At 43.1% G+C, this 21,183-nt stretch overlaps 2 protein-coding genes across 6 annotated transcripts in view; one reads left to right on the plus strand and one right to left on the minus strand.

Moving 5' to 3' along the window:
• The window catches only part of pibf1 (progesterone immunomodulatory binding factor 1), a 35,604-nt gene extending 20,412 nt beyond the window's left edge, over positions 1-15,192 (minus strand). Inside the window, exons 1-10 of one of the 5 annotated variants that reach the window (XM_053614990.1) lie at positions 15,108-15,192; positions 13,715-13,986; positions 13,518-13,618; positions 12,697-12,895; positions 12,486-12,605; positions 11,686-11,819; positions 10,889-10,997; positions 10,620-10,801; positions 10,034-10,159; positions 7,516-7,614 (exon numbers count right to left, since the gene is read on the minus strand). In XM_053614990.1, coding sequence (XP_053470965.1) covers positions 7,516-7,614; positions 10,034-10,159; positions 10,620-10,801; positions 10,889-10,997; positions 11,686-11,819; positions 12,486-12,605; positions 12,697-12,895; positions 13,518-13,618; positions 13,715-13,966 — 1,322 coding nt within the window. In that variant the 5' untranslated portion in view covers positions 13,967-13,986; positions 15,108-15,192. Of the gene's footprint in view, positions 1-7,515; positions 7,615-10,033; positions 10,160-10,619; positions 10,802-10,888; positions 10,998-11,685; positions 11,820-12,485; positions 12,606-12,696; positions 12,896-13,115; positions 13,444-13,517; positions 13,619-13,714; positions 13,987-14,818; positions 15,079-15,107 lie in introns of those variants that run through there. The other 4 variants (XM_053614989.1, XM_053614991.1, XM_053614992.1 and 1 more) reach the window with 4 other exon arrangements.
• Positions 15,193-15,522: 330 nt separating this feature from the next.
• On the plus strand, positions 15,523-20,304 carry gpalpp1 (GPALPP motifs containing 1). Its single transcript, XM_053614995.1, has 7 exons — positions 15,523-15,769; positions 15,947-16,070; positions 16,149-16,301; positions 17,004-17,268; positions 17,354-17,518; positions 18,735-18,839; positions 19,301-20,304. Exons 1-7 carry the CDS (start codon positions 15,685-15,687, stop codon positions 19,517-19,519), a joined length of 1,116 nt encoding a protein of 371 aa, XP_053470970.1. The 5' UTR covers positions 15,523-15,684; the 3' UTR covers positions 19,520-20,304.
• Positions 20,305-21,183: the final 879 nt, after the last annotated feature.

Genomic DNA, 21,183 nt, shown 5'->3' on the forward strand with positions numbered 1-21,183 from the left:
TTTTATTAAGGTGCAGAAGTCTATGGAAAGTTACAGCTGTCAAACATGAACGTCATAAATCACATGTTATTTAGGAACATTCTGTGCGCTCTCATATTGGTCTGATGGGATACTTGAAATGTTTTTAAAAAAAAAAAAAAAAAAAAATAGCTCGGAGCATTTTGTGACGCCAGTAAAACCATATCAGTGTAGAGAATTAGCATGCCATTGAACTCCTGCGGGACGTGCTAAACAAATTCGTCAATCAAGGCGGTGTGTTCTTCAACTTGCTAATAATCTCTTTACTCATGACTGACTTTAAACAGTCTTTATACATTCAGTCGATCATTACATCGGAATGAACTTGCCGTATGGGGTTAAAATGGCAAGGAGAGTCGGTCCTAGATCGGAACCCTGAGGTACCTCGTCCTTTTAAAGTAAAGGCTTTTGAAGTAGAAATTCAACCGCTATACGGTTACTTTATACGGTCAATTAGGAACAAGAAACAGCCAGTTCAAAAAATAAATAAATAAACAATAATAAAAAAAAAAAAGGTAGGTACTATGGCATGTCTGTTATTAAACTTTCAATGGATTGGTGGAAATCATGACGGTAAAACACCGATAAGACAATTAATGAAAGACAAAGACCAGAATAATAACACAACTAGGTAAGTGTTGGGCCACAAGAACAGCTTCACTAGAGCTTGGCACGGATTCTACACATCTCAGGAAGTGTACTGGATGAATGGAGCGCCAGTTTTCCAAGAGATATTCTTCAATTGGTGTTCTCTCAAGCCTGGTAAGCATGAAGGCTACAGCACGTGATTTACATAACTGTCATCCTCATAAAACCATTATTTAAGCCATCCTGCTTCTCTAATAATGCCACTGAAGTTTGTTTTTCCTTTAATGCATCATCATTCTGGAGCTTAAGTGTATTTAAAATGGCTAGTTTTGAATATTCCTCTAGCTGTTTTCGACTGCTTTAATTTACTAGGCCCTAGTTCACAGCGCGGTGTTACAATTTCATGTTGTGAAATGCACAACAGAGTGGGTATGGGGCCTTAACGCATCACACCTCCAGGGTTGGGGGTTCGAATCCCGCCTCCGCCCTGTGTGTACGGAGCTTGCATGTTCTCCCCGTGCTTCGGGGGTTTCCTCCGGGTACTCCGGTTTCCCCCGGTCCAAAGACATGCGCTGTAGGCTGATTGGCATGACCAAATTGCCCGTAGTGTTTGCGAACCCCGTCCAGGGTGTCCCCCGCCTTGTGCCCCAAGTTCCCTGGGATAGGCTCCAGGCTCCACCTGTGACCATGCGTAAGATAAGCGGTACAAAATTTATTTATTTATTAAAAAAAATGAATCGATCGATGGATGAACGCACAACGCATATAAAACGTAGATGATGATAATTACAGTACCTTCATTCAACACCCGGGCTATACCTAACTCTATAGTACCATCCCTTTGTCGAATTGTTATATTCCGTCATCCTGCTCAAACTCAAACAAACACTTAACGCCCGTGTATGACGGAACGTAACTGCTGTCTTAACAACTCAAGAAAGTGCATCAGCTTGACAGAGACACACCTACTGACTCAGCTCAGTTCAGTTTCTACTTGATTAACCGTTAAAGTGTGTAGAACTGGCCAGCGAAGCTTAAAAATGTACATACGGAGAGTAATTTTACCTCCCACCCGCTTCCTCCTATCAAAACTCCGTCAAGTTCAGACACAGAACAATGACTCATTAAATTGATTCCAATCCATACAAAATCCAATAAAAAGTTAACTTGTCATCCTATTTCTGCGACACGGCGAAGTGGAACAAAAGGTAGTCTGTTCAAAGTAGTACTGTTTGGAGAGCAAGATACAAATACAGGTAGAAAGTTTAGAAGGTACACAAATCTTGTACATACTAAACTATCTACTTAGTGTATACTGGTTCTCCAGATATGCCAATATGCTGGATAAACTGGCAAATCGATATAAAAAGTCATTTCATTTGTTTTGTTTTTTTTAAAAAACCCAGAAAGACAGATTGGTACATAGTAACAAAAGAAAGGATTGCGTGCTGTGCATCAATTGTGTGTACAGGATTCAGATAAATCACCCCAAGCAATGATTGAGTTAAAAAAAAAAAAAACCAACAACAACTCCTTAGTGACCTGCTCGCTCTAAAACACCTGAGAAAACGTGAGAAGTGTCAGTGTGTCTGTCTCTCCTTTAAAGAGTACCGCTGTCAAAGATAATTATAGGTATTCATGTCCAAAAGACAGGTCTTTCTTGCTTGGCATTTCGGTTCATAGCTCACCAGACAACAAAGCGAAGGGGTAAAAATTAAGTTAATAAGGGAACAGCGTGTATGTAGTGCGTGTTTTTTCTTAATTTTTTGCTCTCGTTTTAGAATCTGTGAACTCGATTGAACTCTGTAATTATAGCACTGAAAACGATTATGCTATTAAAATGTACGGTACATCAGGATCCATAAGCATACACACTATTCTGCACATGATGTCATGAACACAGAGAAAAGCCTTGAAGGAACTGAGTTAGTACAGGAGTTCCCACTGCATTAGATTCCATATAGCCAAGTATTCCGACCGTATACACCGATCGGCCATAACATTAAAACCACGGGCAGGTGAAGCGAAGAACGTTGATTAGCTCACTGCAATGGAACCTGTGAAGCGGTGGGATATATTTATTAGGCGGCAAGTGAACAGTCATTTCTCGAAGTTGATGTGTCGGAAGCGGGAACAACGGGCGAGCGTAAGGATCTGAGTGATTCTGACTAGGGCCAGGGACCGGGTCGGAGCCACTCCAAAACGTCAGGAATGCAGAGAGTGATTAGTGCCTACCAAAAGTGGTCCAAGGAAGGACAACTGGTGAACTGGCCGCAGGGTCCCGGACGCACAAGGCTCGTCGATGCATGTGGGGAACGAAGGTTAGCCCGTCTGGTCCGATCCCATAGAAGAGCTACTGTAGCGCAAATTGCGGAAAACGTTCATGGTGGCTCTGATAAAATGGTGTCAGGACACACAGCTGCACAGGACACAATAGCCCCATATTGCTGTGTACGAGTCTGCGTAGCTGCAGAACGGTCCGAGCTCCCATGCGGACTCCTGTCCACCACCGAAAGCTCCTACAATGGGCATCAGAACTGCACCATGGAGCAATGGAAGATGGTGGCCCGGTCTGAAGAATCACGCTGTCCTTTACATCATGTGGACAGCTGGGTGCATGAAGGAGGGCATCGCTTACTTGGGGAACAGATGGCACCAGGATGCACTATGGGAAATAGGCAAGCCGGCAGAGGCAGTGTGTTGCTCTTGGCAAGGTTCTGCTGGGAACCCTCAGGTCCTGGCATTCATCTGAATGCTATGTTTACATGTACCAACTAACTAAACATTGCTCCAGACCAAGTACATCCCTTCATGGCAACAGTATTACCTAACGTCAGCGGCCTCTTTCAGCACGATAAAGCGCCCTGTCACCTTGCAAAAATTGTTCAGGAACAGTTTGAGGAACATGACAAAGAGTTCAAGGTGTTGACTCGGCCTCCAAATTCCCCAGATCTCAATCGGATCGAGCGTCTGTGGGATGTTCTGGACAAACAAGTCTGACCCACCTTGAAACTTACAGGACTTAAAGGATCTGCTGCTAACGACTTGGTGACGGCTACCGCAGCGCACCTTCAGAGGTCTTGTGGAGCCTCGATGGGTCAGAGCTGTGGTGGTGGCGTAACGGTGGTTTAATGTTAGGGCTGATCGATGTATATCAATTTGCATATCTAAATGCAGATGTCGTACAGTCAGTATTTAGATATGCAAATTGATGTACACCGCTCATGGAAATGCGAATGGAAAAAGCAGGTGGTGGTGGGGGGGTTTTTTTTTGTGGCCAAGTCTGAAAATAGTCCATAGCAAACACGCTTGGTCCTTGGTGTTGTCCTGGATGACCTGTGGGAAGAAGCTCCTCCTCGTTCTCTCTGTGTTGGAGCGAAAGCACTTCCTTGACTGCACCAGAAAGAAGATTCCCGATAGAGTTCAGTTAGCTGAAGTCCTTGACTATCTTCCTGAGCTTGGTCCAGCAGCGCATGCTGTAGACAGACTGCAGGTCAGGGAGCTTAGTGTAGATGGTGCACTCAGCTGATCGCACCACCCTCTGAAGTGCCCACCTATCCTGCTTGGTGCTGTGCCCAATCTTCACCAGGGTGGTAATATGACAGGACCATGACACGTCCTGCATGATGTTAACACCGAGGTTTCGAAAACTGTCCACTCTCTCCACTGGGGTCTCGTTGATCCTAACGGGGTCGTAGCTCCTCTCCTGCTTCGTGCTAAAGTCCACGATCAACTCTTGCTGACGTTCAGGAGGAGGTTGTTCTCCTGGCACCAGTTCTCCAGGCTTTTAATCTCCTGATGTCAATATAATCACGATATCAATAACATACCAGCCTTCATCTCCATGTGAACGCTTGTACTAAAATCACAGAGTGGATCTTTAGTCTCATTATGCACTTCCCAATTTTGGAATAGTTCTTCTAATAAGGTGGGAAACACAACTGCACTAAATTTACGTGCTTTATTCGGAGCCGAAAGGTCTTTAGTCTATAATTGACATATTTCTTTGCAGTAACGGTTTTACTTGTGAAACCTGCCAGCCTGTAAATTTGCATACAAGACGTCGGCACATGCGTTCAGATGGGACTGAGTGACAGATGTGGCTGGTTCTCACATCAGCCTTGGAGGGAAAATGCCGGAAAGTGTGGATCCGTCAAGACTTCCTGCTCGAACAGTGAACATATTTGGCTTTGCGTATGATTTATGCTTTATAAATCTGCACTGAGTGTAACCGCCAGGCAAAACAGTCACTTTCCTGAACTAGAAACGTGTAAAGTTATAGAGCTTTAAAGGCACTTTTCTCCCTTTTCACTCTTGGGCAGATTCGAAGATTTCACTCTGACTGTCGGACATTTCGGCGGCCGGATTCCGATTACAAAAACGAAGCTCCATTGTGCTTACGTCTGTTTCGCGAGGACACATGATCGAATTGTGACTTTACGATTGTTTCTTACGACACTGGCTACTTATTTACAACCCCGAGACGGAAAAAGTTGGGACAGTATGGAAAACGTAAATGTACTTTAACTTGTATTTAAACAAAAAACGTATAAAGACGAGGTATCTGATGTTTTACCTGATCAACTGCATAGTTTATTTGAAGATAAATGTTTATTTTGAAAATGATGCATGCAAAATGTTCCAAAAAAGTTGGGACAGGGGCAATTCAGGACGAATTGCAATGTGAGAAGTTAAAATAAGGCGGCGATGTGAGGAGGCAGTCGTCTAATCATAGTGTATAAGGAGCCTCCAAGAAAAGTAAAATAAAATAAAAGAGCGAGGATGGGTCGAGGCTCGACAACCTGCCAACAGATGCGTCAGCGAATAATCCAACACATCGTTCCCCAAAGACTTTTGGGCATTTCACCTTCCTTCTATAGTGCACAAAATAATGAAAAGATTCAAGGAATCCGGTGAAATCTCGGTGCGTAAAGGGCGAGGCCGAAAACCACTTCTGAATGCGCGTGATCTCCGATCCCTCAGACGTCACCGTCTTAAAAACCGTCATGAGTCTGTAATGGAGATCCTGACATGGGCTCGGGAATACTTTGGTAAAACTTTGTCGGTCGACACCATTCGCCGCTGCATCCACAGATGCAAGTTAAGGCTTTACGATGCAAAGCAGAAGCCGTACATCAACACTGTCCAGAAGCTCCGCCCACTTCTCTGGGCTCGGTCTCATCTGAGATGGACAGTAGCACAGTGGAATCGTGTTCTGTGGTCCAACGAGTCGACGTTTCTAATAGTTTTAGGACAAAACAGCCGTCGTGTTCTCCTCGGGCCAAAGAGGAAAAGGACCGTCCGAGCTATTATCAGCGTCAGGTCCAAAAGCCAGCGTCTGTCGTGGTATGGGGGCGTGTCAGTGCGCATGGTACGGGGGTGTGTCAGTGCACATGGCATGGGTAACTCACACATCTGTGAGGGTATCATTAATGCAAAAAATTATGTACATATTTTGGAGCAGCATATGCTGCCATCCAGAGCAGGACAACGCCAAACCACATTCTGCCGGGATTACAAGCGCACGGTTGCGTAAGCAGAGAGTGCGGGTGCGAGCGTGGCCTGCTGCAGTCCTGACCCGTCTCCCATTGAGAACGTGTGGCGCATTATGAAGCGCAAAATAAAGCAACGAAGTCTCTGTACAGTCGCTCAGCTGAAGAAATGCATAACGGATGAATGGGGGAAAATTCCACTCGCTAAACTTAACCAACTGGTTTCTTCACTCAGCGTCCAAACACTTAATAAGTGTTACTCAAAGAAAAGCTCATGCTACACAGCGGTAAACAGTCGACTGTCCCGACTTTTTTTTTTTTGTTTGTTTTGTTTTTTTTGAGTGTGTTGCAGTTATCAGATTTGAAATGTGTGTATATTTTCAAAAATAAATTAAATTCACAAAGTAAAACATCAAATAACGTTAAGAATGTGTTGTCAATATAGCACTGGGTGAATGGAATTTTTCACATGACTTTTATTTTGTTTGTTTGTTTTGTTTTGCATTACCCATACTGTCCCAACTTTTTCGGAATTGGGGTTGTAACTTGATCTTTGCAGGAATTCAGCCACAGCGACATCACATAGGTTTTCCCAGACAGAGACAGAAATCTACCTATAATCTTTTTATTTTTTTTTTTTACATTACTAAATAAACAACTCTGGGTGTCTACTGAAGAGCTTCACACGCACCTACACAGCGCTGTACTGACTCAGGGCAGTTCGGTTACAAACCTGATTAACCCTTAAAGCTTGTTGAACTGGCCTGAGAAGTCACCAAACCTACATGAGCAGATTAAATTAATGTCCTCCCTCCTTCGCCCAAAACTCCATCAAGTTCAGACACAGAACAATGACTCACGAATCGATTCAAATCCATACAAACGGCACGCGGACTACTCGTCCGATTCGTGCAGCACTAAACAGGGCGAACGTGCACAAATATCACAGACGGTATTTTAATAGAAGTCTTGCATGATTATCTGGACAGATAAAGCAATTACATTCGGTTCGGTTTCGATTCGTGTCGCTTGAGACATGGTAGCAAAAGGAATGTTATTGAATCAACACTAGGATTATGCACCACGTGTTTTAGGCATGAGGGCTTTAAATGGAGCAGCTGAATCAACTGTGTGTTAACAAAACAACAACAAGAATAGAATTATCATGTCAACACTGGTAATGCGTTCAAGTTTTTTTGGGGTTTTTTTTATACCCTGATTCTCCTTTCTAAAGAATGCTGTCATAACACTGATTCATACCTCGAGCTAAAATACCATTCAGTGCTAAAATTATGTACACACAATGCCTCGTCTCTCCTGAGAAAGAAAAACACAGATTGAAGTTTGTGACAGTAACAGTCTGAGAAGAGAGAGAGAGAGAGAGAGAGAGAGAGAGAGAGCATTCATGGACACTCACTGCTCTAGGAGCTGATCGTATTTGGCCTGAGCATCTCTCTCGGCCCCGGCGGCTCGCTCTTTCTCGAGGACGGCGTTATCCCGAGCCTCACGGAGGTTTCTGGAAGGGAAAAAAAAAAGAAATCAGAGACACCGTATATAAGTACAGTGCTGTGAAAAAGTATTTCCTGATTTATTCTGGTTTTGTGAACATCCCATACTAAACAATTTTAGATCTTCAAACGAAGTGTAACATAAAACCAAGGCAACCTGAGTAAACACACAATACAGTTTTTATTTATTTATTTTTATTGAAGAAGAAAAAAATTAAACCCAACACCTAGCACCCATGTGGAAAACTAACTGCCTCCTTAAACTTAAAATCTGGTTGTGCCACCTTTAGCAGCAATAACTGCAACCAAACACTTCCGATAACTGGAGATCAGTCTTTCATTTACTTCTAGGACTAGGATTTACTCCTGCGCTTTGGATCGTTGTCTTGCTGCATAATCCAGTTGCGCTTGAGTTCAACTTACGGACTGAAGACCGGACATTCTCCTTTAGGATTTTCTGGTAGAGAGAGGAATTCATGTTTCCTTCAATTATTGCAAGTTGCCCAGGCCCTGAAGCAGCAAAGCATCCCCACACCATCACACTTCCACCACCATGCTTGACCGTAGGTATGATGTTCTTTCTGTGGAATTCTGTGTTTGGTTTACTCCAGATGTAACGGGACTCCTGTCTTCCAAACAGTTCCACTTTCAACTAATCAGTCCACAGAACATTCTCGCAAAAGGTTTGAGGATCATGAAGGTGTGTTTTGGCAAAATTCAGACGAGTCTTAATGTTCTTCTGGGTTAGCAGTGGTTTTCACCTCACCACTCTTCCATGGATGCCATTTTTGCCCAGTGTCTTTCTGATAGTGGGGTCATGAACAGTGACCTTTATTAATGCAAGAGAGGCCTGTAGGTCCTTTGATGTTGTCCTTGGATCTTTTGTGACTTCTTGGATGAGTCATTGCCGTGCTCTTGGAGGAATTTTGCAAGGACAGACACTTCTGGGAAGGTTTACTAATGCACCGAGTTTTTCCAGTTGGAGATAACGGCTCTCACTGTGGTCCTTTGGAGTCCCAGAGCCTTTGAACTAGCTTTGTAACTCTTCCCAGACTGATTTCCCATTTCAATCACCTTCTTCCTCATCATTTCTGGAATTTCTTTCAACTTTGCCATAGTGTGTTACTGCGTAAGACCTTTTTATCCAACTTCATGCTGTTGAAAAAGTTCTATTGAAGTGTTGATTTGATTGAACCGGGTTTGCAGTAATCAGGCCTGGTTGCGTAATCGAGTCCAGCTGAACCCCATTATGAATGCAGGTGGGGGGCAAATACATTTTCACACAGGCCCAGTTGGTATTGGAGAACTTTATTTTGTGTTTACTCAGGTTGCCTTTGTTTTAATTTCTGAAACAATTAATAGGAGATACACACACAGACAGAAGAAATCAGGATGGGGGCGAATACTTTTTCACAGCACTGTATGCATGGATGAAGAATTTGAAACATATCCCGAACCTGTAACCATCAACAAATCAGCTCTTTTTTTTTTTTAAGTTGATTTTAAAAATGATTCAAATTGCAATACAGCTATTTTGTTCCCAATCGATACTGAGCGTAATAATCGTGCTTTAAGCAATCCTGGCTTTGCATACCAAAGCATACGCAACACTCTTTGTCAAGCCACCCGACAGCAGTGTCTGATTACTAGGGAGGGACGAGGCACCAAAACAATTATAATCTTTGAAGTGTTTTAATTTTTTTTTAAACTTTCGCATTCCTCAATATGCAAAGTTTGCTTTGCCGAATCTTTCCACAAGCAGTGGAGCCAGATTACGTAATATACGTGTTTAGAGATTTTTCTCTGATCTTTACAACCGTATATATATATATATATATATATATATATATATATATATATATATATATATATATATATATATATATATATATATAAAAAACAAAAGAAAAAAATCAAAATTACTCAGAAAAGTGTATTACAGATTCCGATGCTAATTTGTCGGCTGGTGCTGTATTTTTGGCTGTTCGACAGGTTTTGCTGTTTCGTATTAATTTCGAAATCGGATGTACGAGTAGAGAGGATATCCGCGCCAACATTGGACTCGAAACCCCAGAATGCAACGCGGCTATAAGACGCAGCGACTCGCCTCGGCTAGACGGTGATCTACGATATGACGGGCGCGTTGTCGTTGACGGAGGTATTCGCGTGAAACTTGAAGCTCTGGAAGCTGATCTGCTTGAGCGGACTGTACAGAGCTGGACAGAATCAAAGACTAAAGCGCCGCTGCATCGCTCTTTTCAGGTAGAGATAAAGCGAGGACCCAATCCCAATAGTGCCACACTATTATCAGCAGGTAGTCGAGCGGTAATGTGCACGTGATACGGAGTGTAATCGTGATCGCAGCGCTGCGCTGCGCTGCTCTTGGGAGTCTGAACACCGTTTCGCTGGGTTTGGACCGAACCTCACCTGTTCTCTCTCTCGTACAGCTCTTTAGACGTGCGCTGCAGGCTCTCGATCTCCTGGCTGGTCTTCAGTCGGATGTGCTCCAGCTCGTCCCTCAGTTTGTTCTCGTACTCGGTCTTATAGTGATCCCTGGTGGAGAAGCGAATCGTGGCTTTACTGAGTCGATCCAAAACTGAACCAATTACTTAGATTTCATAACACTGTAGAGTAAGTGCACCTGAGAAATGTCTTTTAGAGCAACCAAATAAAAAAAATTTTTAAAAAAAAGGTGTCTAGAGCGTTGGTAGGGTGGTATTTTGGCGTATATTTGAGCGATCGGATTAAAATCCAGAGTTCCTAGCGTTCGTTCTCACCAAGACTTCAACCTCTTATTAAACGAATGACTTGTTGCTTAAGTTGATGATTCCCGAATCTGTGTGATGCATGCTGGGTAATACAGTGACCGATATCTGCTGATAGATAGAAAATGATGAGGCTTAGCAATGCAAGATTGCGTTATCTAATACTCCAACATAAGACTGATCACGCAAGCGTAACGGTTATGCTGGAAGCGTGCGTGAAAAGTCCGAACACTCAGCCTAGTACAGACCTAGAAGCCACGTATTTGTCATAGGCCTCCTCCCTGGCCTTCTTGCAGTCCTCCAGCCGCACCTGCAGTCTCTCCAGACGGTCCTCCTCGTGGGCACAGCGCACATTCAGCTCCATGTTCTGCCTGTTCAGATAGTCCTTATCCTTCTGGAGCAGAGTCACAGACTGCTGCAGTGTGGCCACCTGCGCAAAAATAAACCGCCATGTAAAAGACAGAAGATCAAAAGAATAAAGATTCTCAGGACCTGCTGCGTTCGGTCCGTTTATTACCTCTTTACTGAGATCGTTCCTCTCCTTAGTCAGGGCGGTTTGCGTCAGGTCCGTCATCTCCAGCTTCTTCCTCAGCTCTCGGACGTCCGTCTCGTAGCCGTCTCGCTCTCTGACACGATCGAATTCTTCGTTACTTTTGTATTTAGCGTGTTTACGTACAGTTTAAAGACTTCTTGATTTAAAAAAAAAAAAAAAAAGTAACAATGCTACCACCTTGTGCTGAGCCAAAATATTTATTTGATTTATTTATTTTTTTGTACCCATGACATCTACATGTGCTCGTTCAACATCCCATTCCACATTTATTCCCATTATAATAAGCTCCAATCTTCTGGGAAGGCTTTCCACTCGATTTCGAATGCGGCTTTGTGTTGGTTCACACATTCCACAAGAGCGTTAGTGAGGTCAGGTACTGATGTTGGGATGTCGAGGAGGCTCCAGTTCCAATTCATCCAGAAGGTGTTTAGTGAGGTTTGAGCTCAGGGCTCTGTGTAGGACACTCAAGTTCTACCTCTTCCACACTTAACACGTCGTGTCTTCACGGAGCTCGCTTTGTGCACGGGGACATCGTCGTGCTGGAACGTGTTCGGGCCTCTTAGTTCCGGCGAAGGGAAATTGTAACGCTACGGCATACAGAGACGTCCTGTACGATTGTTTGGAGAAGAACTACGATCACACGTGGGTGTGATGATCGGGTGTCCACATACTTTCGGCCATAACGCGGATATCGACCTGGTAGATAAAACCTACAGGAAATAAAACGCAGGATGTGTATGTCGTGTAGTCCATGCCCTCACCGCTTCACTTTGTCGTAGTTCTGACGTTTGTAGTCTCCCTCCTGGATGAGCTGCTTGGTGTCGGCCAGTTCCAGAGCGAGTCTTTGGCAGCGGGTCTCCAGCTCCGAGCGCGCTCTTCTCTCGTCCTCATAGCTCTAGATTGACGCAAAGAAAAAAAGCGACCATCAGATCAATCGGTTTAAAGCCCAGAGTGCCGAAGAACACCAAACTATTCTTTTTTTTTTTTTTTTTTTTAAATTCTGAAAAGTTTAAAAATTAGAGAAACAGTACATTTATTTTGAAGTTGCAGATTGGAAAATGTACTACTGGTCCATTGTTCTCAGTACCTATCTTTCTAACTCATGCTGGTATTAAGATCAAACTGACATTTGTGCTGTTGTGATGGATTCTATTCAGGGGGTGGAATAATTTTGAAACTGGAGAAGTCATTATACAGTAAGTTGCATTTTGAGGTGAATTTGGGGAAACCACTTGAAGCATTCGTTCCGTTGAACTATTTCAGTTGCTTTTGTGTGATTTGTTCGTTGCAAACAGCTGAAAGTCTGTAAATTTTGACCATAAACCTGATTTGCAATGGGGGTTGAATCACTTGATTGCAACTGTAAATGTGATTAAATGAATGAAATACGACACTTTCACATGTGGAACTTACCAGACCTAACCAGTACCGGCTAACTAACCAGCCTGGCTTGCTCTCTAGATCCAATTCATTTTGGATCATCACTATGCATCGTTAACGCAGATTAGATAAAGATTCTCTGAAGTCTGACGTGGAACAGGAACAATAAGGTCTTCCGTACCTCCATGAGGGATTTGATTTGCTTGCGATGGCTGTCCAGGTCGTCCGTCAGGTTGTTCTTCTTCACCTGTAGCTCGGTCACCAGAGCTCTTAACGGCGTAACCACCTCGTACAAGCGCACCTGAATCCACAGTGGACGTGATTAAAGCTGTAATTATTTACACACAAACACTTACGAGCAAAAATGTATACGCGTGACCCGACGCACTCACCGCTACATATTCGGGGATGGAGAGCTTGTCTTCGGGAAGATCTCGCAGTTCCCGATACTTCTCCTCGTTCAGCTCGAGGTCTCTCAGGCTGCGCCGGATGTCGCCGGCCCGCTCGCACAGCTGCCTGTTGGTGTCCTCCAGCTGCTTCTGCCGCAACAAAATGGCGTCCATCTCCTGTTTCATCAGAGCTTGCTGCTTCCTGTGAGGAACATGAGAGACACCGTGTCGGTGTCAGCGTCAGTGCTAACTCTTGTCCATCACGCCAATGGGATGTGCTCATTGGTGGACAGACAGGTATCTACCAACAGATACAGTCAGTTATCACATCTATAAAGTGGTCTATGTGAGAGACGGACTTGTTGAAATGGCAACCGAGTTCCAATCAGACTAGAAAGTAATAAAAAGTGCTTTCGTTTAACTTGGAAATGAAAGACGTCCTCCCTTCTGTCCGTGTCCGTCCTCCTGTCTGTCCGTGCTCTTGTTTGTCTGTCCCCCCGTCTGTCTGTGTCTCTCAGTCTGCGTCCCTCTGACTGTGTTCATCTGTCTGTCTCTGTGTCCATCATTCTACCTGTGCCTCTCTGTCTGTCTAAATCCACCTGTCTATACGTCTGTGTCCTTGTCTGTCTCTCCCGACACAAATCGTAATAAAACAAAACGACGCTTTGAACACGTACATGCAAATGAGAGTTCTGATGTCCATTTATTGCAATCTGTATTTGAATCTAAATCATTTGAGAAGAAGCTACAGGGTTTAAATATTGAAACCTGGTCAGTGAAGGGAGGTGTGTGTGTGTGTGTGTGGATCAGTACTGACCACTAACCTGTTCTCATCCTGCTGCACTTTGAGCTGGCTGTCCAGGCGAAGGGCGAGGATCTGCTTCTGATGCAGTGCGTCATTCAGCTGCTCCTCCAGGTCCTCCATCTACACCACACACACACACACACACACACACACACACACATCAGACCAATCTCACCTAGAGAAAAGTAACAACACTGCATCCTTGTGATTTCTCACTTTGGTCAGGTGTTCCATCTTGAGGTTGTCGATGATGAGGTTTTTCTGCGACAGCTCGATCTTCAGCATCTGGATGTTGTGCAGGAGCTCCTTCCTCTCCAGCACCTGCTTGGTGACCTTGTGAGTGCTGCTTTTCTCATCCGAGGAGGAGATGTCCTCCGTGGGCACCGTGGTCTCCAGACTGATCTCCTCCGACTCCAGTGAGCTGGAGATGTTCACCCGCTGACTCTCCTTCTGCTTTTTATGGGCCATGTTCCAGCTGGCCTTCAACACTGAGGGGAAAAAGTACGTTAATAAACGAGCGTAATTCGTAGCTAAAACGGTCAAACCAGCACCCGTTATCGTTTAACAGAGAAGGGACATGGGATGTTCAGAAAGAGAAGAAAGAACGTTAGTCATTTACTCCGCAGAAATGCAAACAAAGAAACGTACGTGTGTGTAGTTCCGTTATAGGAGAGTGGAGAAGCAAATGTGTAAATATTAAAGGAAAGCAGGAGGGACGTGGACACTGTATATTAAACGAGACTTAAATGAGACAAAATTAAGCAAAGTCAAGGGCAAAAATGAACATCCTGTAGAAAATAGTTCATCTGCATCTATCTGTTCATCTGTGCAGCAAAGCGAGAGAAAAGGAAAGAAAGAAAAGGGGGGCGTGACAGAGAGAAACAAGACATAGAAAAAAACAATAGGAAGACAGTGAGAGAGAAAGGAAGAGAGACAGAGAGAAACAGGCAGAGACGGAGCAAGAAACAAAGAGTGAGAGACAGAAAAAACAGCCATACAGATTCAGAGAGAGAAAGACAGACAGAGTGAGAGAGACAGACAGAACAAAAGAGAGACAGACAGACAGGGGCTGAAAGAAACAGAGAGAGACAGACAGACAGACAGACAGAGAGAGAGAGAGAGAGAGAGAGAGAGAGAGAGAGAGAGCGAAAGAAACAGAGTGACTGAAGGGGGGGACGAAAACAGGCAGACAGACTCACAGAGAGAGAAAGACAGAGACAGAGAGAGAGATGAACAAAACGAGAGAGAGAGAGAGAGAGAGAGAGAGAGAGAGAGAGCGAGAGAGAAAGGGGGTAATACAGGTATCGACTGTCACTTTACTACATAAACAGTGTTGTATTTCTTCAAGTGTAATCTTATGGCTGTTTGACACTACACTACAGCATTTAGCTAAATATTCCGGAAGTTAAAGCTGATATTATTCTCTCGCTCAACCTCACTTCCGGTCAAAACGGACGCTAGCAAAGTCTTCAATAACTGCAGTTATGCTAACTAACCTAGCAGCCTGCTGACACTGCCATTAAAACACTGCACATACACTTATATATAAATAACTTTCCCGGCACGCTATCTGTGTGAAAATCACTTAATTCAAATTAAACCCACATACCCAACTCTATTCTGTTCAAGCGTCCCGCCGCTTAGAGACAACAGTAAACAAAACAAACCGGAAATCAGCTCCCGCTGGCGTCCCGCCTTCTTCTTTTACCTCTTTGAATTGAAGCGGTTGCCATCCAACGGATATCGCCACCTATAGGACTGAAGGTGTAAATAAACCAACGGCTAAATTGTATACTTTCAGTGCAAACAAACAAACAAACAAATAAAATCGCACGCCTCACTGTATGATTTTCGCTCATACAAAGTTATCAAAAAAAATTAAACACATCACGCACATATTGAATCAACACATTCATTTATTAATTTTTAATTCCAAACCAACATAAAACATACATCACATGGTTTTTTTTCTTTGCTATTAGTTACGAAAATGCTTTTCGGTTCAAGTTGATGCGTTTTTTTTTTTAAATGGTTTGAGCGCCCTCTATCCTTCACCAACGACAGGAAGTGAAATCCTAATACTTCCGGAGTTTTATTCTGAAACCGGAAGTTAATATGTTTATGTGCGTTAGTAATACATTCCTAACTTATTATTATTGTTATAATATTTGAACGAATTTGTAACCATGTCTGGTGATAGTATAATCGGACCTGCTTTACCACCGGGCTTACGAGCGAGCAGAAGTGATGAATCAGATGACGACGACACGAGTATGATTAAATAATGCTAATTGTTTTGCTAATATGCTACTTCTAGTTCTATATGTGCAATGAGTTAATGCACAGCTTAAACCATGACTCTTTCTACCCTTGTATGATTTGTATGTCATTTAAATGATAGCGTACTCTTCTGTGTGTTATAATATTATTAATATTATCATTTTGCAGTCATAGGTCCAGCTCTTCCCCCGCTTTATAAACGCACAGAGTCCTCCAGTTCATCCAGCGATCAGGAACAGGTCGTGTTCAAGAGAGCCAAATACTTAGGATCAGGGGACAGTCTGCATTATAAGTACAAGATTTGTACTCATTGTTTTTATTTTATGTCTTGTCTTGAGTGACTAATAAGCCACACATATCTGAAATGCAGGAAGGGAGAAACAGCTGGAAGGTGTGGTGGTGGTGGTGGTGATGATGATGATGATGATGATGATGATGAGGAGGAGGAGGAGGAGGATGATGATGGCTTCTTTGGTCCAGCTCTGCCTCCAGGATACAAAAATCAAGACAGTTCACCTGAAAGGTGAGACAAACCCAACAATACGGTAGTCTGTAGCGCACCCTGGAGAACACCCCGTCCTCTACGTTCGAGTGTTATCCCTGCTTGCCTGATTAATCGAGCGAGGGAAAACACTAAAACGTGTAGGACGGGGGTTGTCCAGGACAAAAGTTGGGAACTTAAGGTCTACAGCTTTCCCATGAATCCCGTTTTTAGTGTCTTCTTGATACCTGAAGCGGCTACCATACTGAAATCGTCCTAAGACGCGTTGCCGCTTCAGGACATAATAAGTACGTTTTTACTGATTTGTATCATCCAAACCTGTGGTAGTATTTCACCAGGTCCTGTTACAGAGGATGTGATATTTAACAAGTCATTGTTATTAAGGAAACTTAATTTCTGAATCCCTTCTATTGACTGTTGCGATGTTTTTCTCATTTCATTGTACTAATGTTTTAAATAATCAAAAGAGATTTCACATGGGCCCTTCTGATCATTCCCTGTGAATCGTATCGAGTCTCTGTCGTATCGAGAACCTGTTTAAGCAGGTGGTTTCTGTTTTAATGTAATTTGCCTTGAAATCACGTAATGACCTGGAACTGGAACCAGTACAGAACCGTTACCAGGACAGTAGTGAATCATTTATGTGGTGGTGTCCCTCAGAGATGAGTACTGCGCCCGTTTAAATTGAACTTCCTTGTAGCTCTCTTGTCTTGTTACGTGCAGGCCGCCGGTGCTTGGACCCGCGCTGCCTCCAGGTTTTAAAAGGAAGCATCATGATGACGAGGATGAGGAAGCGGACGAAGACGAAGGAAGCGGGGTTTTGGGACCGGCGGTTCCTCCTGGATACAAAGCGGAGACTTCCAGCAGTGAGGGAGAGGACTGGGACGTCATCGGGCCCATGCCATCCAGAGGGGAAGCTCAGAGCTCCGTGGCACTGGACTTTGAAAGAAGAGCAAAGAAGATGAAGGACAGATTACTGGGGCAGGATGTGAGTGCTCTGTGTTCTGTATTATTCTGTGTTATTAAACTTTGGCTCGGTCTGATAGAGCCAGTTTACGACGCGTATGTTTCAGGATGAGACTGAGAAGCCTCAGAGGGAGAGCTGGATGACGGAGCTGCCTCCTGAGCTGCAGCACGTCGGACTGGAAGCACGAGGCTTTAAGAAGAGATCGGGACCCGAAGACAAGGATCGCTCCATCTGGACGGACACGCCCGGCGAACGGGAACGCAAAGCCAGGGTCAGTTTATTTCACTGCACAGAATTCTAAGATTTCCTTTGTTCCCCCGGGGGGTGGGGTGGGGGGGGAGGTGGGCGTGCGCAAACTTTTGCACAGAAATTGTGCTGTATAATTTTTTATAATAGTAAGTATACTAGTAATATAATAATTCTATATTCTATTCTATAATCGATAGAATATTATTATAGAATAGAATAGTATTATAATTCTATAATAGATGTAGTACCAGCATACTAACCTTACTCAAGTAATACTTTTCTGTGCAAAAGTTTACACCTACTGAGACTAGGCTGTGGAAATGAATGTCTTTTAGTATGAATACGTTTAATAAGCGTTAAGGTTATCTATAAGCTAGTGTTGCTCCAAAACAATGACAAAAGTCGCATTTAGAAGATATACATGTTCAAAATGTACAGTCTCTCTCTACCATCGATACGGAGCAACAATTTTGCTGACGTCATTCCGCGCTTCAGATTTTCATCAGGCTTTCCGTCCAATCAAATGCTCTTGAGAATCACCCCCACCCCCACCCCCCACCACCACCACCAGTCGTAGGTTTCCGAGGTAACCTAAACACTATTAGCTATTTAAAAGGCAGAGGAGCCACTCGGTATGTCACGGCGCCTGACTTCCTGTTTCGTGTTACTACGGTCACACTTGTCTGTAGGCAGCACATTAATTTCGAACGGTGATTAAACGGACCACTTGACGTATATATGGTTTGAACGGACACCTTGCAGCCAATCAGAATGGAGTATTTGGACAGACCGTGGTATAAAAGGAATAAAACACTTCAGTTTAAAATTTTTTAACAGCACCGTCATGTTTTATTCCTTACGTAATTCTATCGCATTTAAAAAAGGGAGATCCCCGCCCCACGTCTCACACCATAACACGAACCATTTGTGTATTAATTGTTAGTTGCGATAATGAAGGTGAACATCTGTGAAACCGAACACACCCAATGTTTTGTTTCACTCTAAATTTAATTACTTTGCAGCCTCATTGTGCCATGGGGGTGTGCAAACTTTTGCACTCAACTGCAGCAAAAAAAAAAAAAAAAAAACTCCACTAAACCCAAATTTCTATTGTAACGTCACGATCTGGTGCGTTACAAGCAAACACACTACACGATTAATTTATTCCACTTTACTCATCTTCTACTCGAGCTTTTGCTTTGTCCGTATCAGGAAAAAAAACTCTGTCTGTTTTTAAGGAGCGACAAGAAGCGAAAGAGAGAGGAGAGACAGCCAAAGACGACGACGGCCCTCGTCTCTCCAAGAAAGATCTGGAAATGGCAGAAAAAGTGTCCAAGTACAACGTAAGTGGTTTTTTTTTGTTTTGTTTTTTTTAAACATGTATTACACACCCTTACATTCACGACCACTCGGCAGTAAGAAGGTTGCTGTGTTGTGTGTGTGTGTGTGTGTGTGTGTGTGTGTGTGTGTGTCCATCCTTATTGGATCACATAGCAATTACAGCTCGTTATAGATACACAGTCACCTCCAAAATTATTAGCACCCTTTGACTAACAGTCACAAAGTGATGATCTATGGAGACAGTGTATAGTTACGTTTTTAGACTTAAGTCTTCTTTTGTAGTGCACTTCTGTCAAAACGGTACTTTTAAAATTATTGGCACCCCCGAGTGTATTTTTAAACAATATTTCATTTCTAAATTTGTTTTTGACTGTAAAACGAATCAGGGGGGGGAAAAAAACCCAAAGTAGACACGGTCTCGTCCATTGTTTATCGTTTCCTAATCGCCGCTTCTCCTCGGCAGGAGTCCAAGCGAGCCGAGTCGCTCCTGAGCATACACGCCAAGAAAATGAAGAGGAAAGCCACAGAGGACTCCAAAAAGCCTGTGGAGAGGAAGCCCTTCGACCGAGACGCCGACCTGCAGGTCAATCGCTTCGACGAGGCGCAGAAAAAAGCCTTGCTGAAGAAGAGTCAAGAGCTCAACACGCGCTTCTCGCACAGCAAGGACCGAATGTTCCTCTGAGGAACTGATTACAGACCGAGAAACGTTTAAAAAAAAAACATCAGTCGAGCATCTAACTAATCGCTTGGCTGAAATCACAGACTCATTTAAATTTGCTGTTTGTAAGGTCTAAAGTACATTTTTTAACTGTATATTATGATGAGATTCTCTAGAATAACTAGGAAATACAACACGTAATTCCACATGGATCCTGCTGGATTCTTATGTTAAGTTTTCTGGCCCTGAAATAAACTCCACCCCCAGGCCTTTTCCTTAAAATGCAGGCAACACGAGGAATGCATCGTTTTTAACAGGGTCTAGGGTTGGCTGAAGAAAAGTGAAAAGCTTATTCGTTGTTTTCATTTGAATCACAGTTTAGTGGGCTGTAAAAGTTACAAATGGCTCCTTTAAAGACAGTAACATACTGTAAATCTGAGCCTCATGCTGCAACGTTGGATACGTTAAGGGTAGTGTGAACAAGTGAACCAAAATGATGATGATGATTTCAAAATAAATTGAACCAGGTTATCTTGTGAAGTGATAATCACATAAGTGTGTACGCTTGTCTGATTTTAAGCTCGTCCGTTTAGTCATCTCTGTTTGTTTTTGTAAACGACGCAACACATCGACGGGGTTTAAGACATTGAAAAATTGTGTAGAAACTGCAACGACAGGAATCTTTACTTTGTTGCTCAGGTTGTGTTTGTTAGTGGATGTGATGGCAAATATTATTATTTTTTTTCTTTCCATGCTGTATTTTCATGCTTTTGTTAAGATAATAATAAATAAATAAACATTTCACAGAGGATTTGGGTTTTTTTTTTTCTTCCATAACATGTTTTTCTCTTTACTTTCTCACTAGCTGATAGTAATTAAGTACAGTGTTGGACTAGTCAGATATGTATTCCATCCAAATATCTATCAAACAGCACGTGGTAAACACGGAGACATTCCCAGTTCGTCAAACCGACTGCCAATGAAACGGACCACCCGTTCAGGATCACTATAGTGTCCACGAGTGGCTTTTAGTATGAATATATTTAATAAGCGTTAAGGTTATCTATAAGCTAGTGTTGCTCCAAAACAATGACAAAATTCGCATTTAGAAGATATACATGTTCAAAATGTACAGTCTCTCTCTCTACCACCGATACGGAGCAACAATTTTGCTGACATCATTCCGCGCTTCAGATTCTCATCATATTTTCTGTCCAATCAAATGCTCTTGAGAATCCGAAATGTCCCGACCCTGACGTTATAAAAATCCAAGTATGGCTTAGCCCGGGCCGTGAGGTAAGATAAACGCTGTTGACTGTTTACAAAGCTGGAGGAGCCATTAGATATGTCCTGCCCTGACGTTTTCGAGTCATTTCGAGAATAACGGATGTGCGTTTCAAAGCACTTCACAGGGACTTTAATTCGGAAAATGTCATGTCTAGCTCTGACAAACATAGAGCTAGATGAATGGATCTAGATAGATAGATAGATAGATGATCTGGAAGGGAAAATTTTGTTAAAGGAGAAAAGCTAACTCATAGTCACCTGAAGCTCAGGATCGAACCCAGAACCTGTGAATAATAAAGCGACTTTTTTCTTTCAAATAAGTTACATATAGATATACATTTGTATGTCACGAGAAGAAGAAGAAAAAAAGATCAAACCAAACGAAGTAAACAACCTTAAAA

This window comes from Ictalurus furcatus, chromosome 26 (assembly GCF_023375685.1).
Source record: "Ictalurus furcatus strain D&B chromosome 26, Billie_1.0, whole genome shotgun sequence".
Taxonomy (NCBI): Eukaryota; Metazoa; Chordata; class Actinopteri; order Siluriformes; family Ictaluridae; genus Ictalurus; species Ictalurus furcatus.

Excerpts from the sequence above, each read along its gene's own strand:
- gpalpp1 (XM_053614995.1), top strand. The coding sequence starts at position 15,685 with ATGTCTGGTGATAGTATAATCGGACCTGCTTTACCACCGGGCTTACGA. Across the intron at positions 16,302-17,003 it reads CAAGACAGTTCACCTGAAAG|GCCGCCGGTGCTTGGACCCG; the intron begins GTGAGACAAACC and ends TGTTACGTGCAG. Across the intron at positions 17,269-17,353 it reads ACAGATTACTGGGGCAGGAT|GATGAGACTGAGAAGCCTCA; the intron begins GTGAGTGCTCTG and ends CGTATGTTTCAG.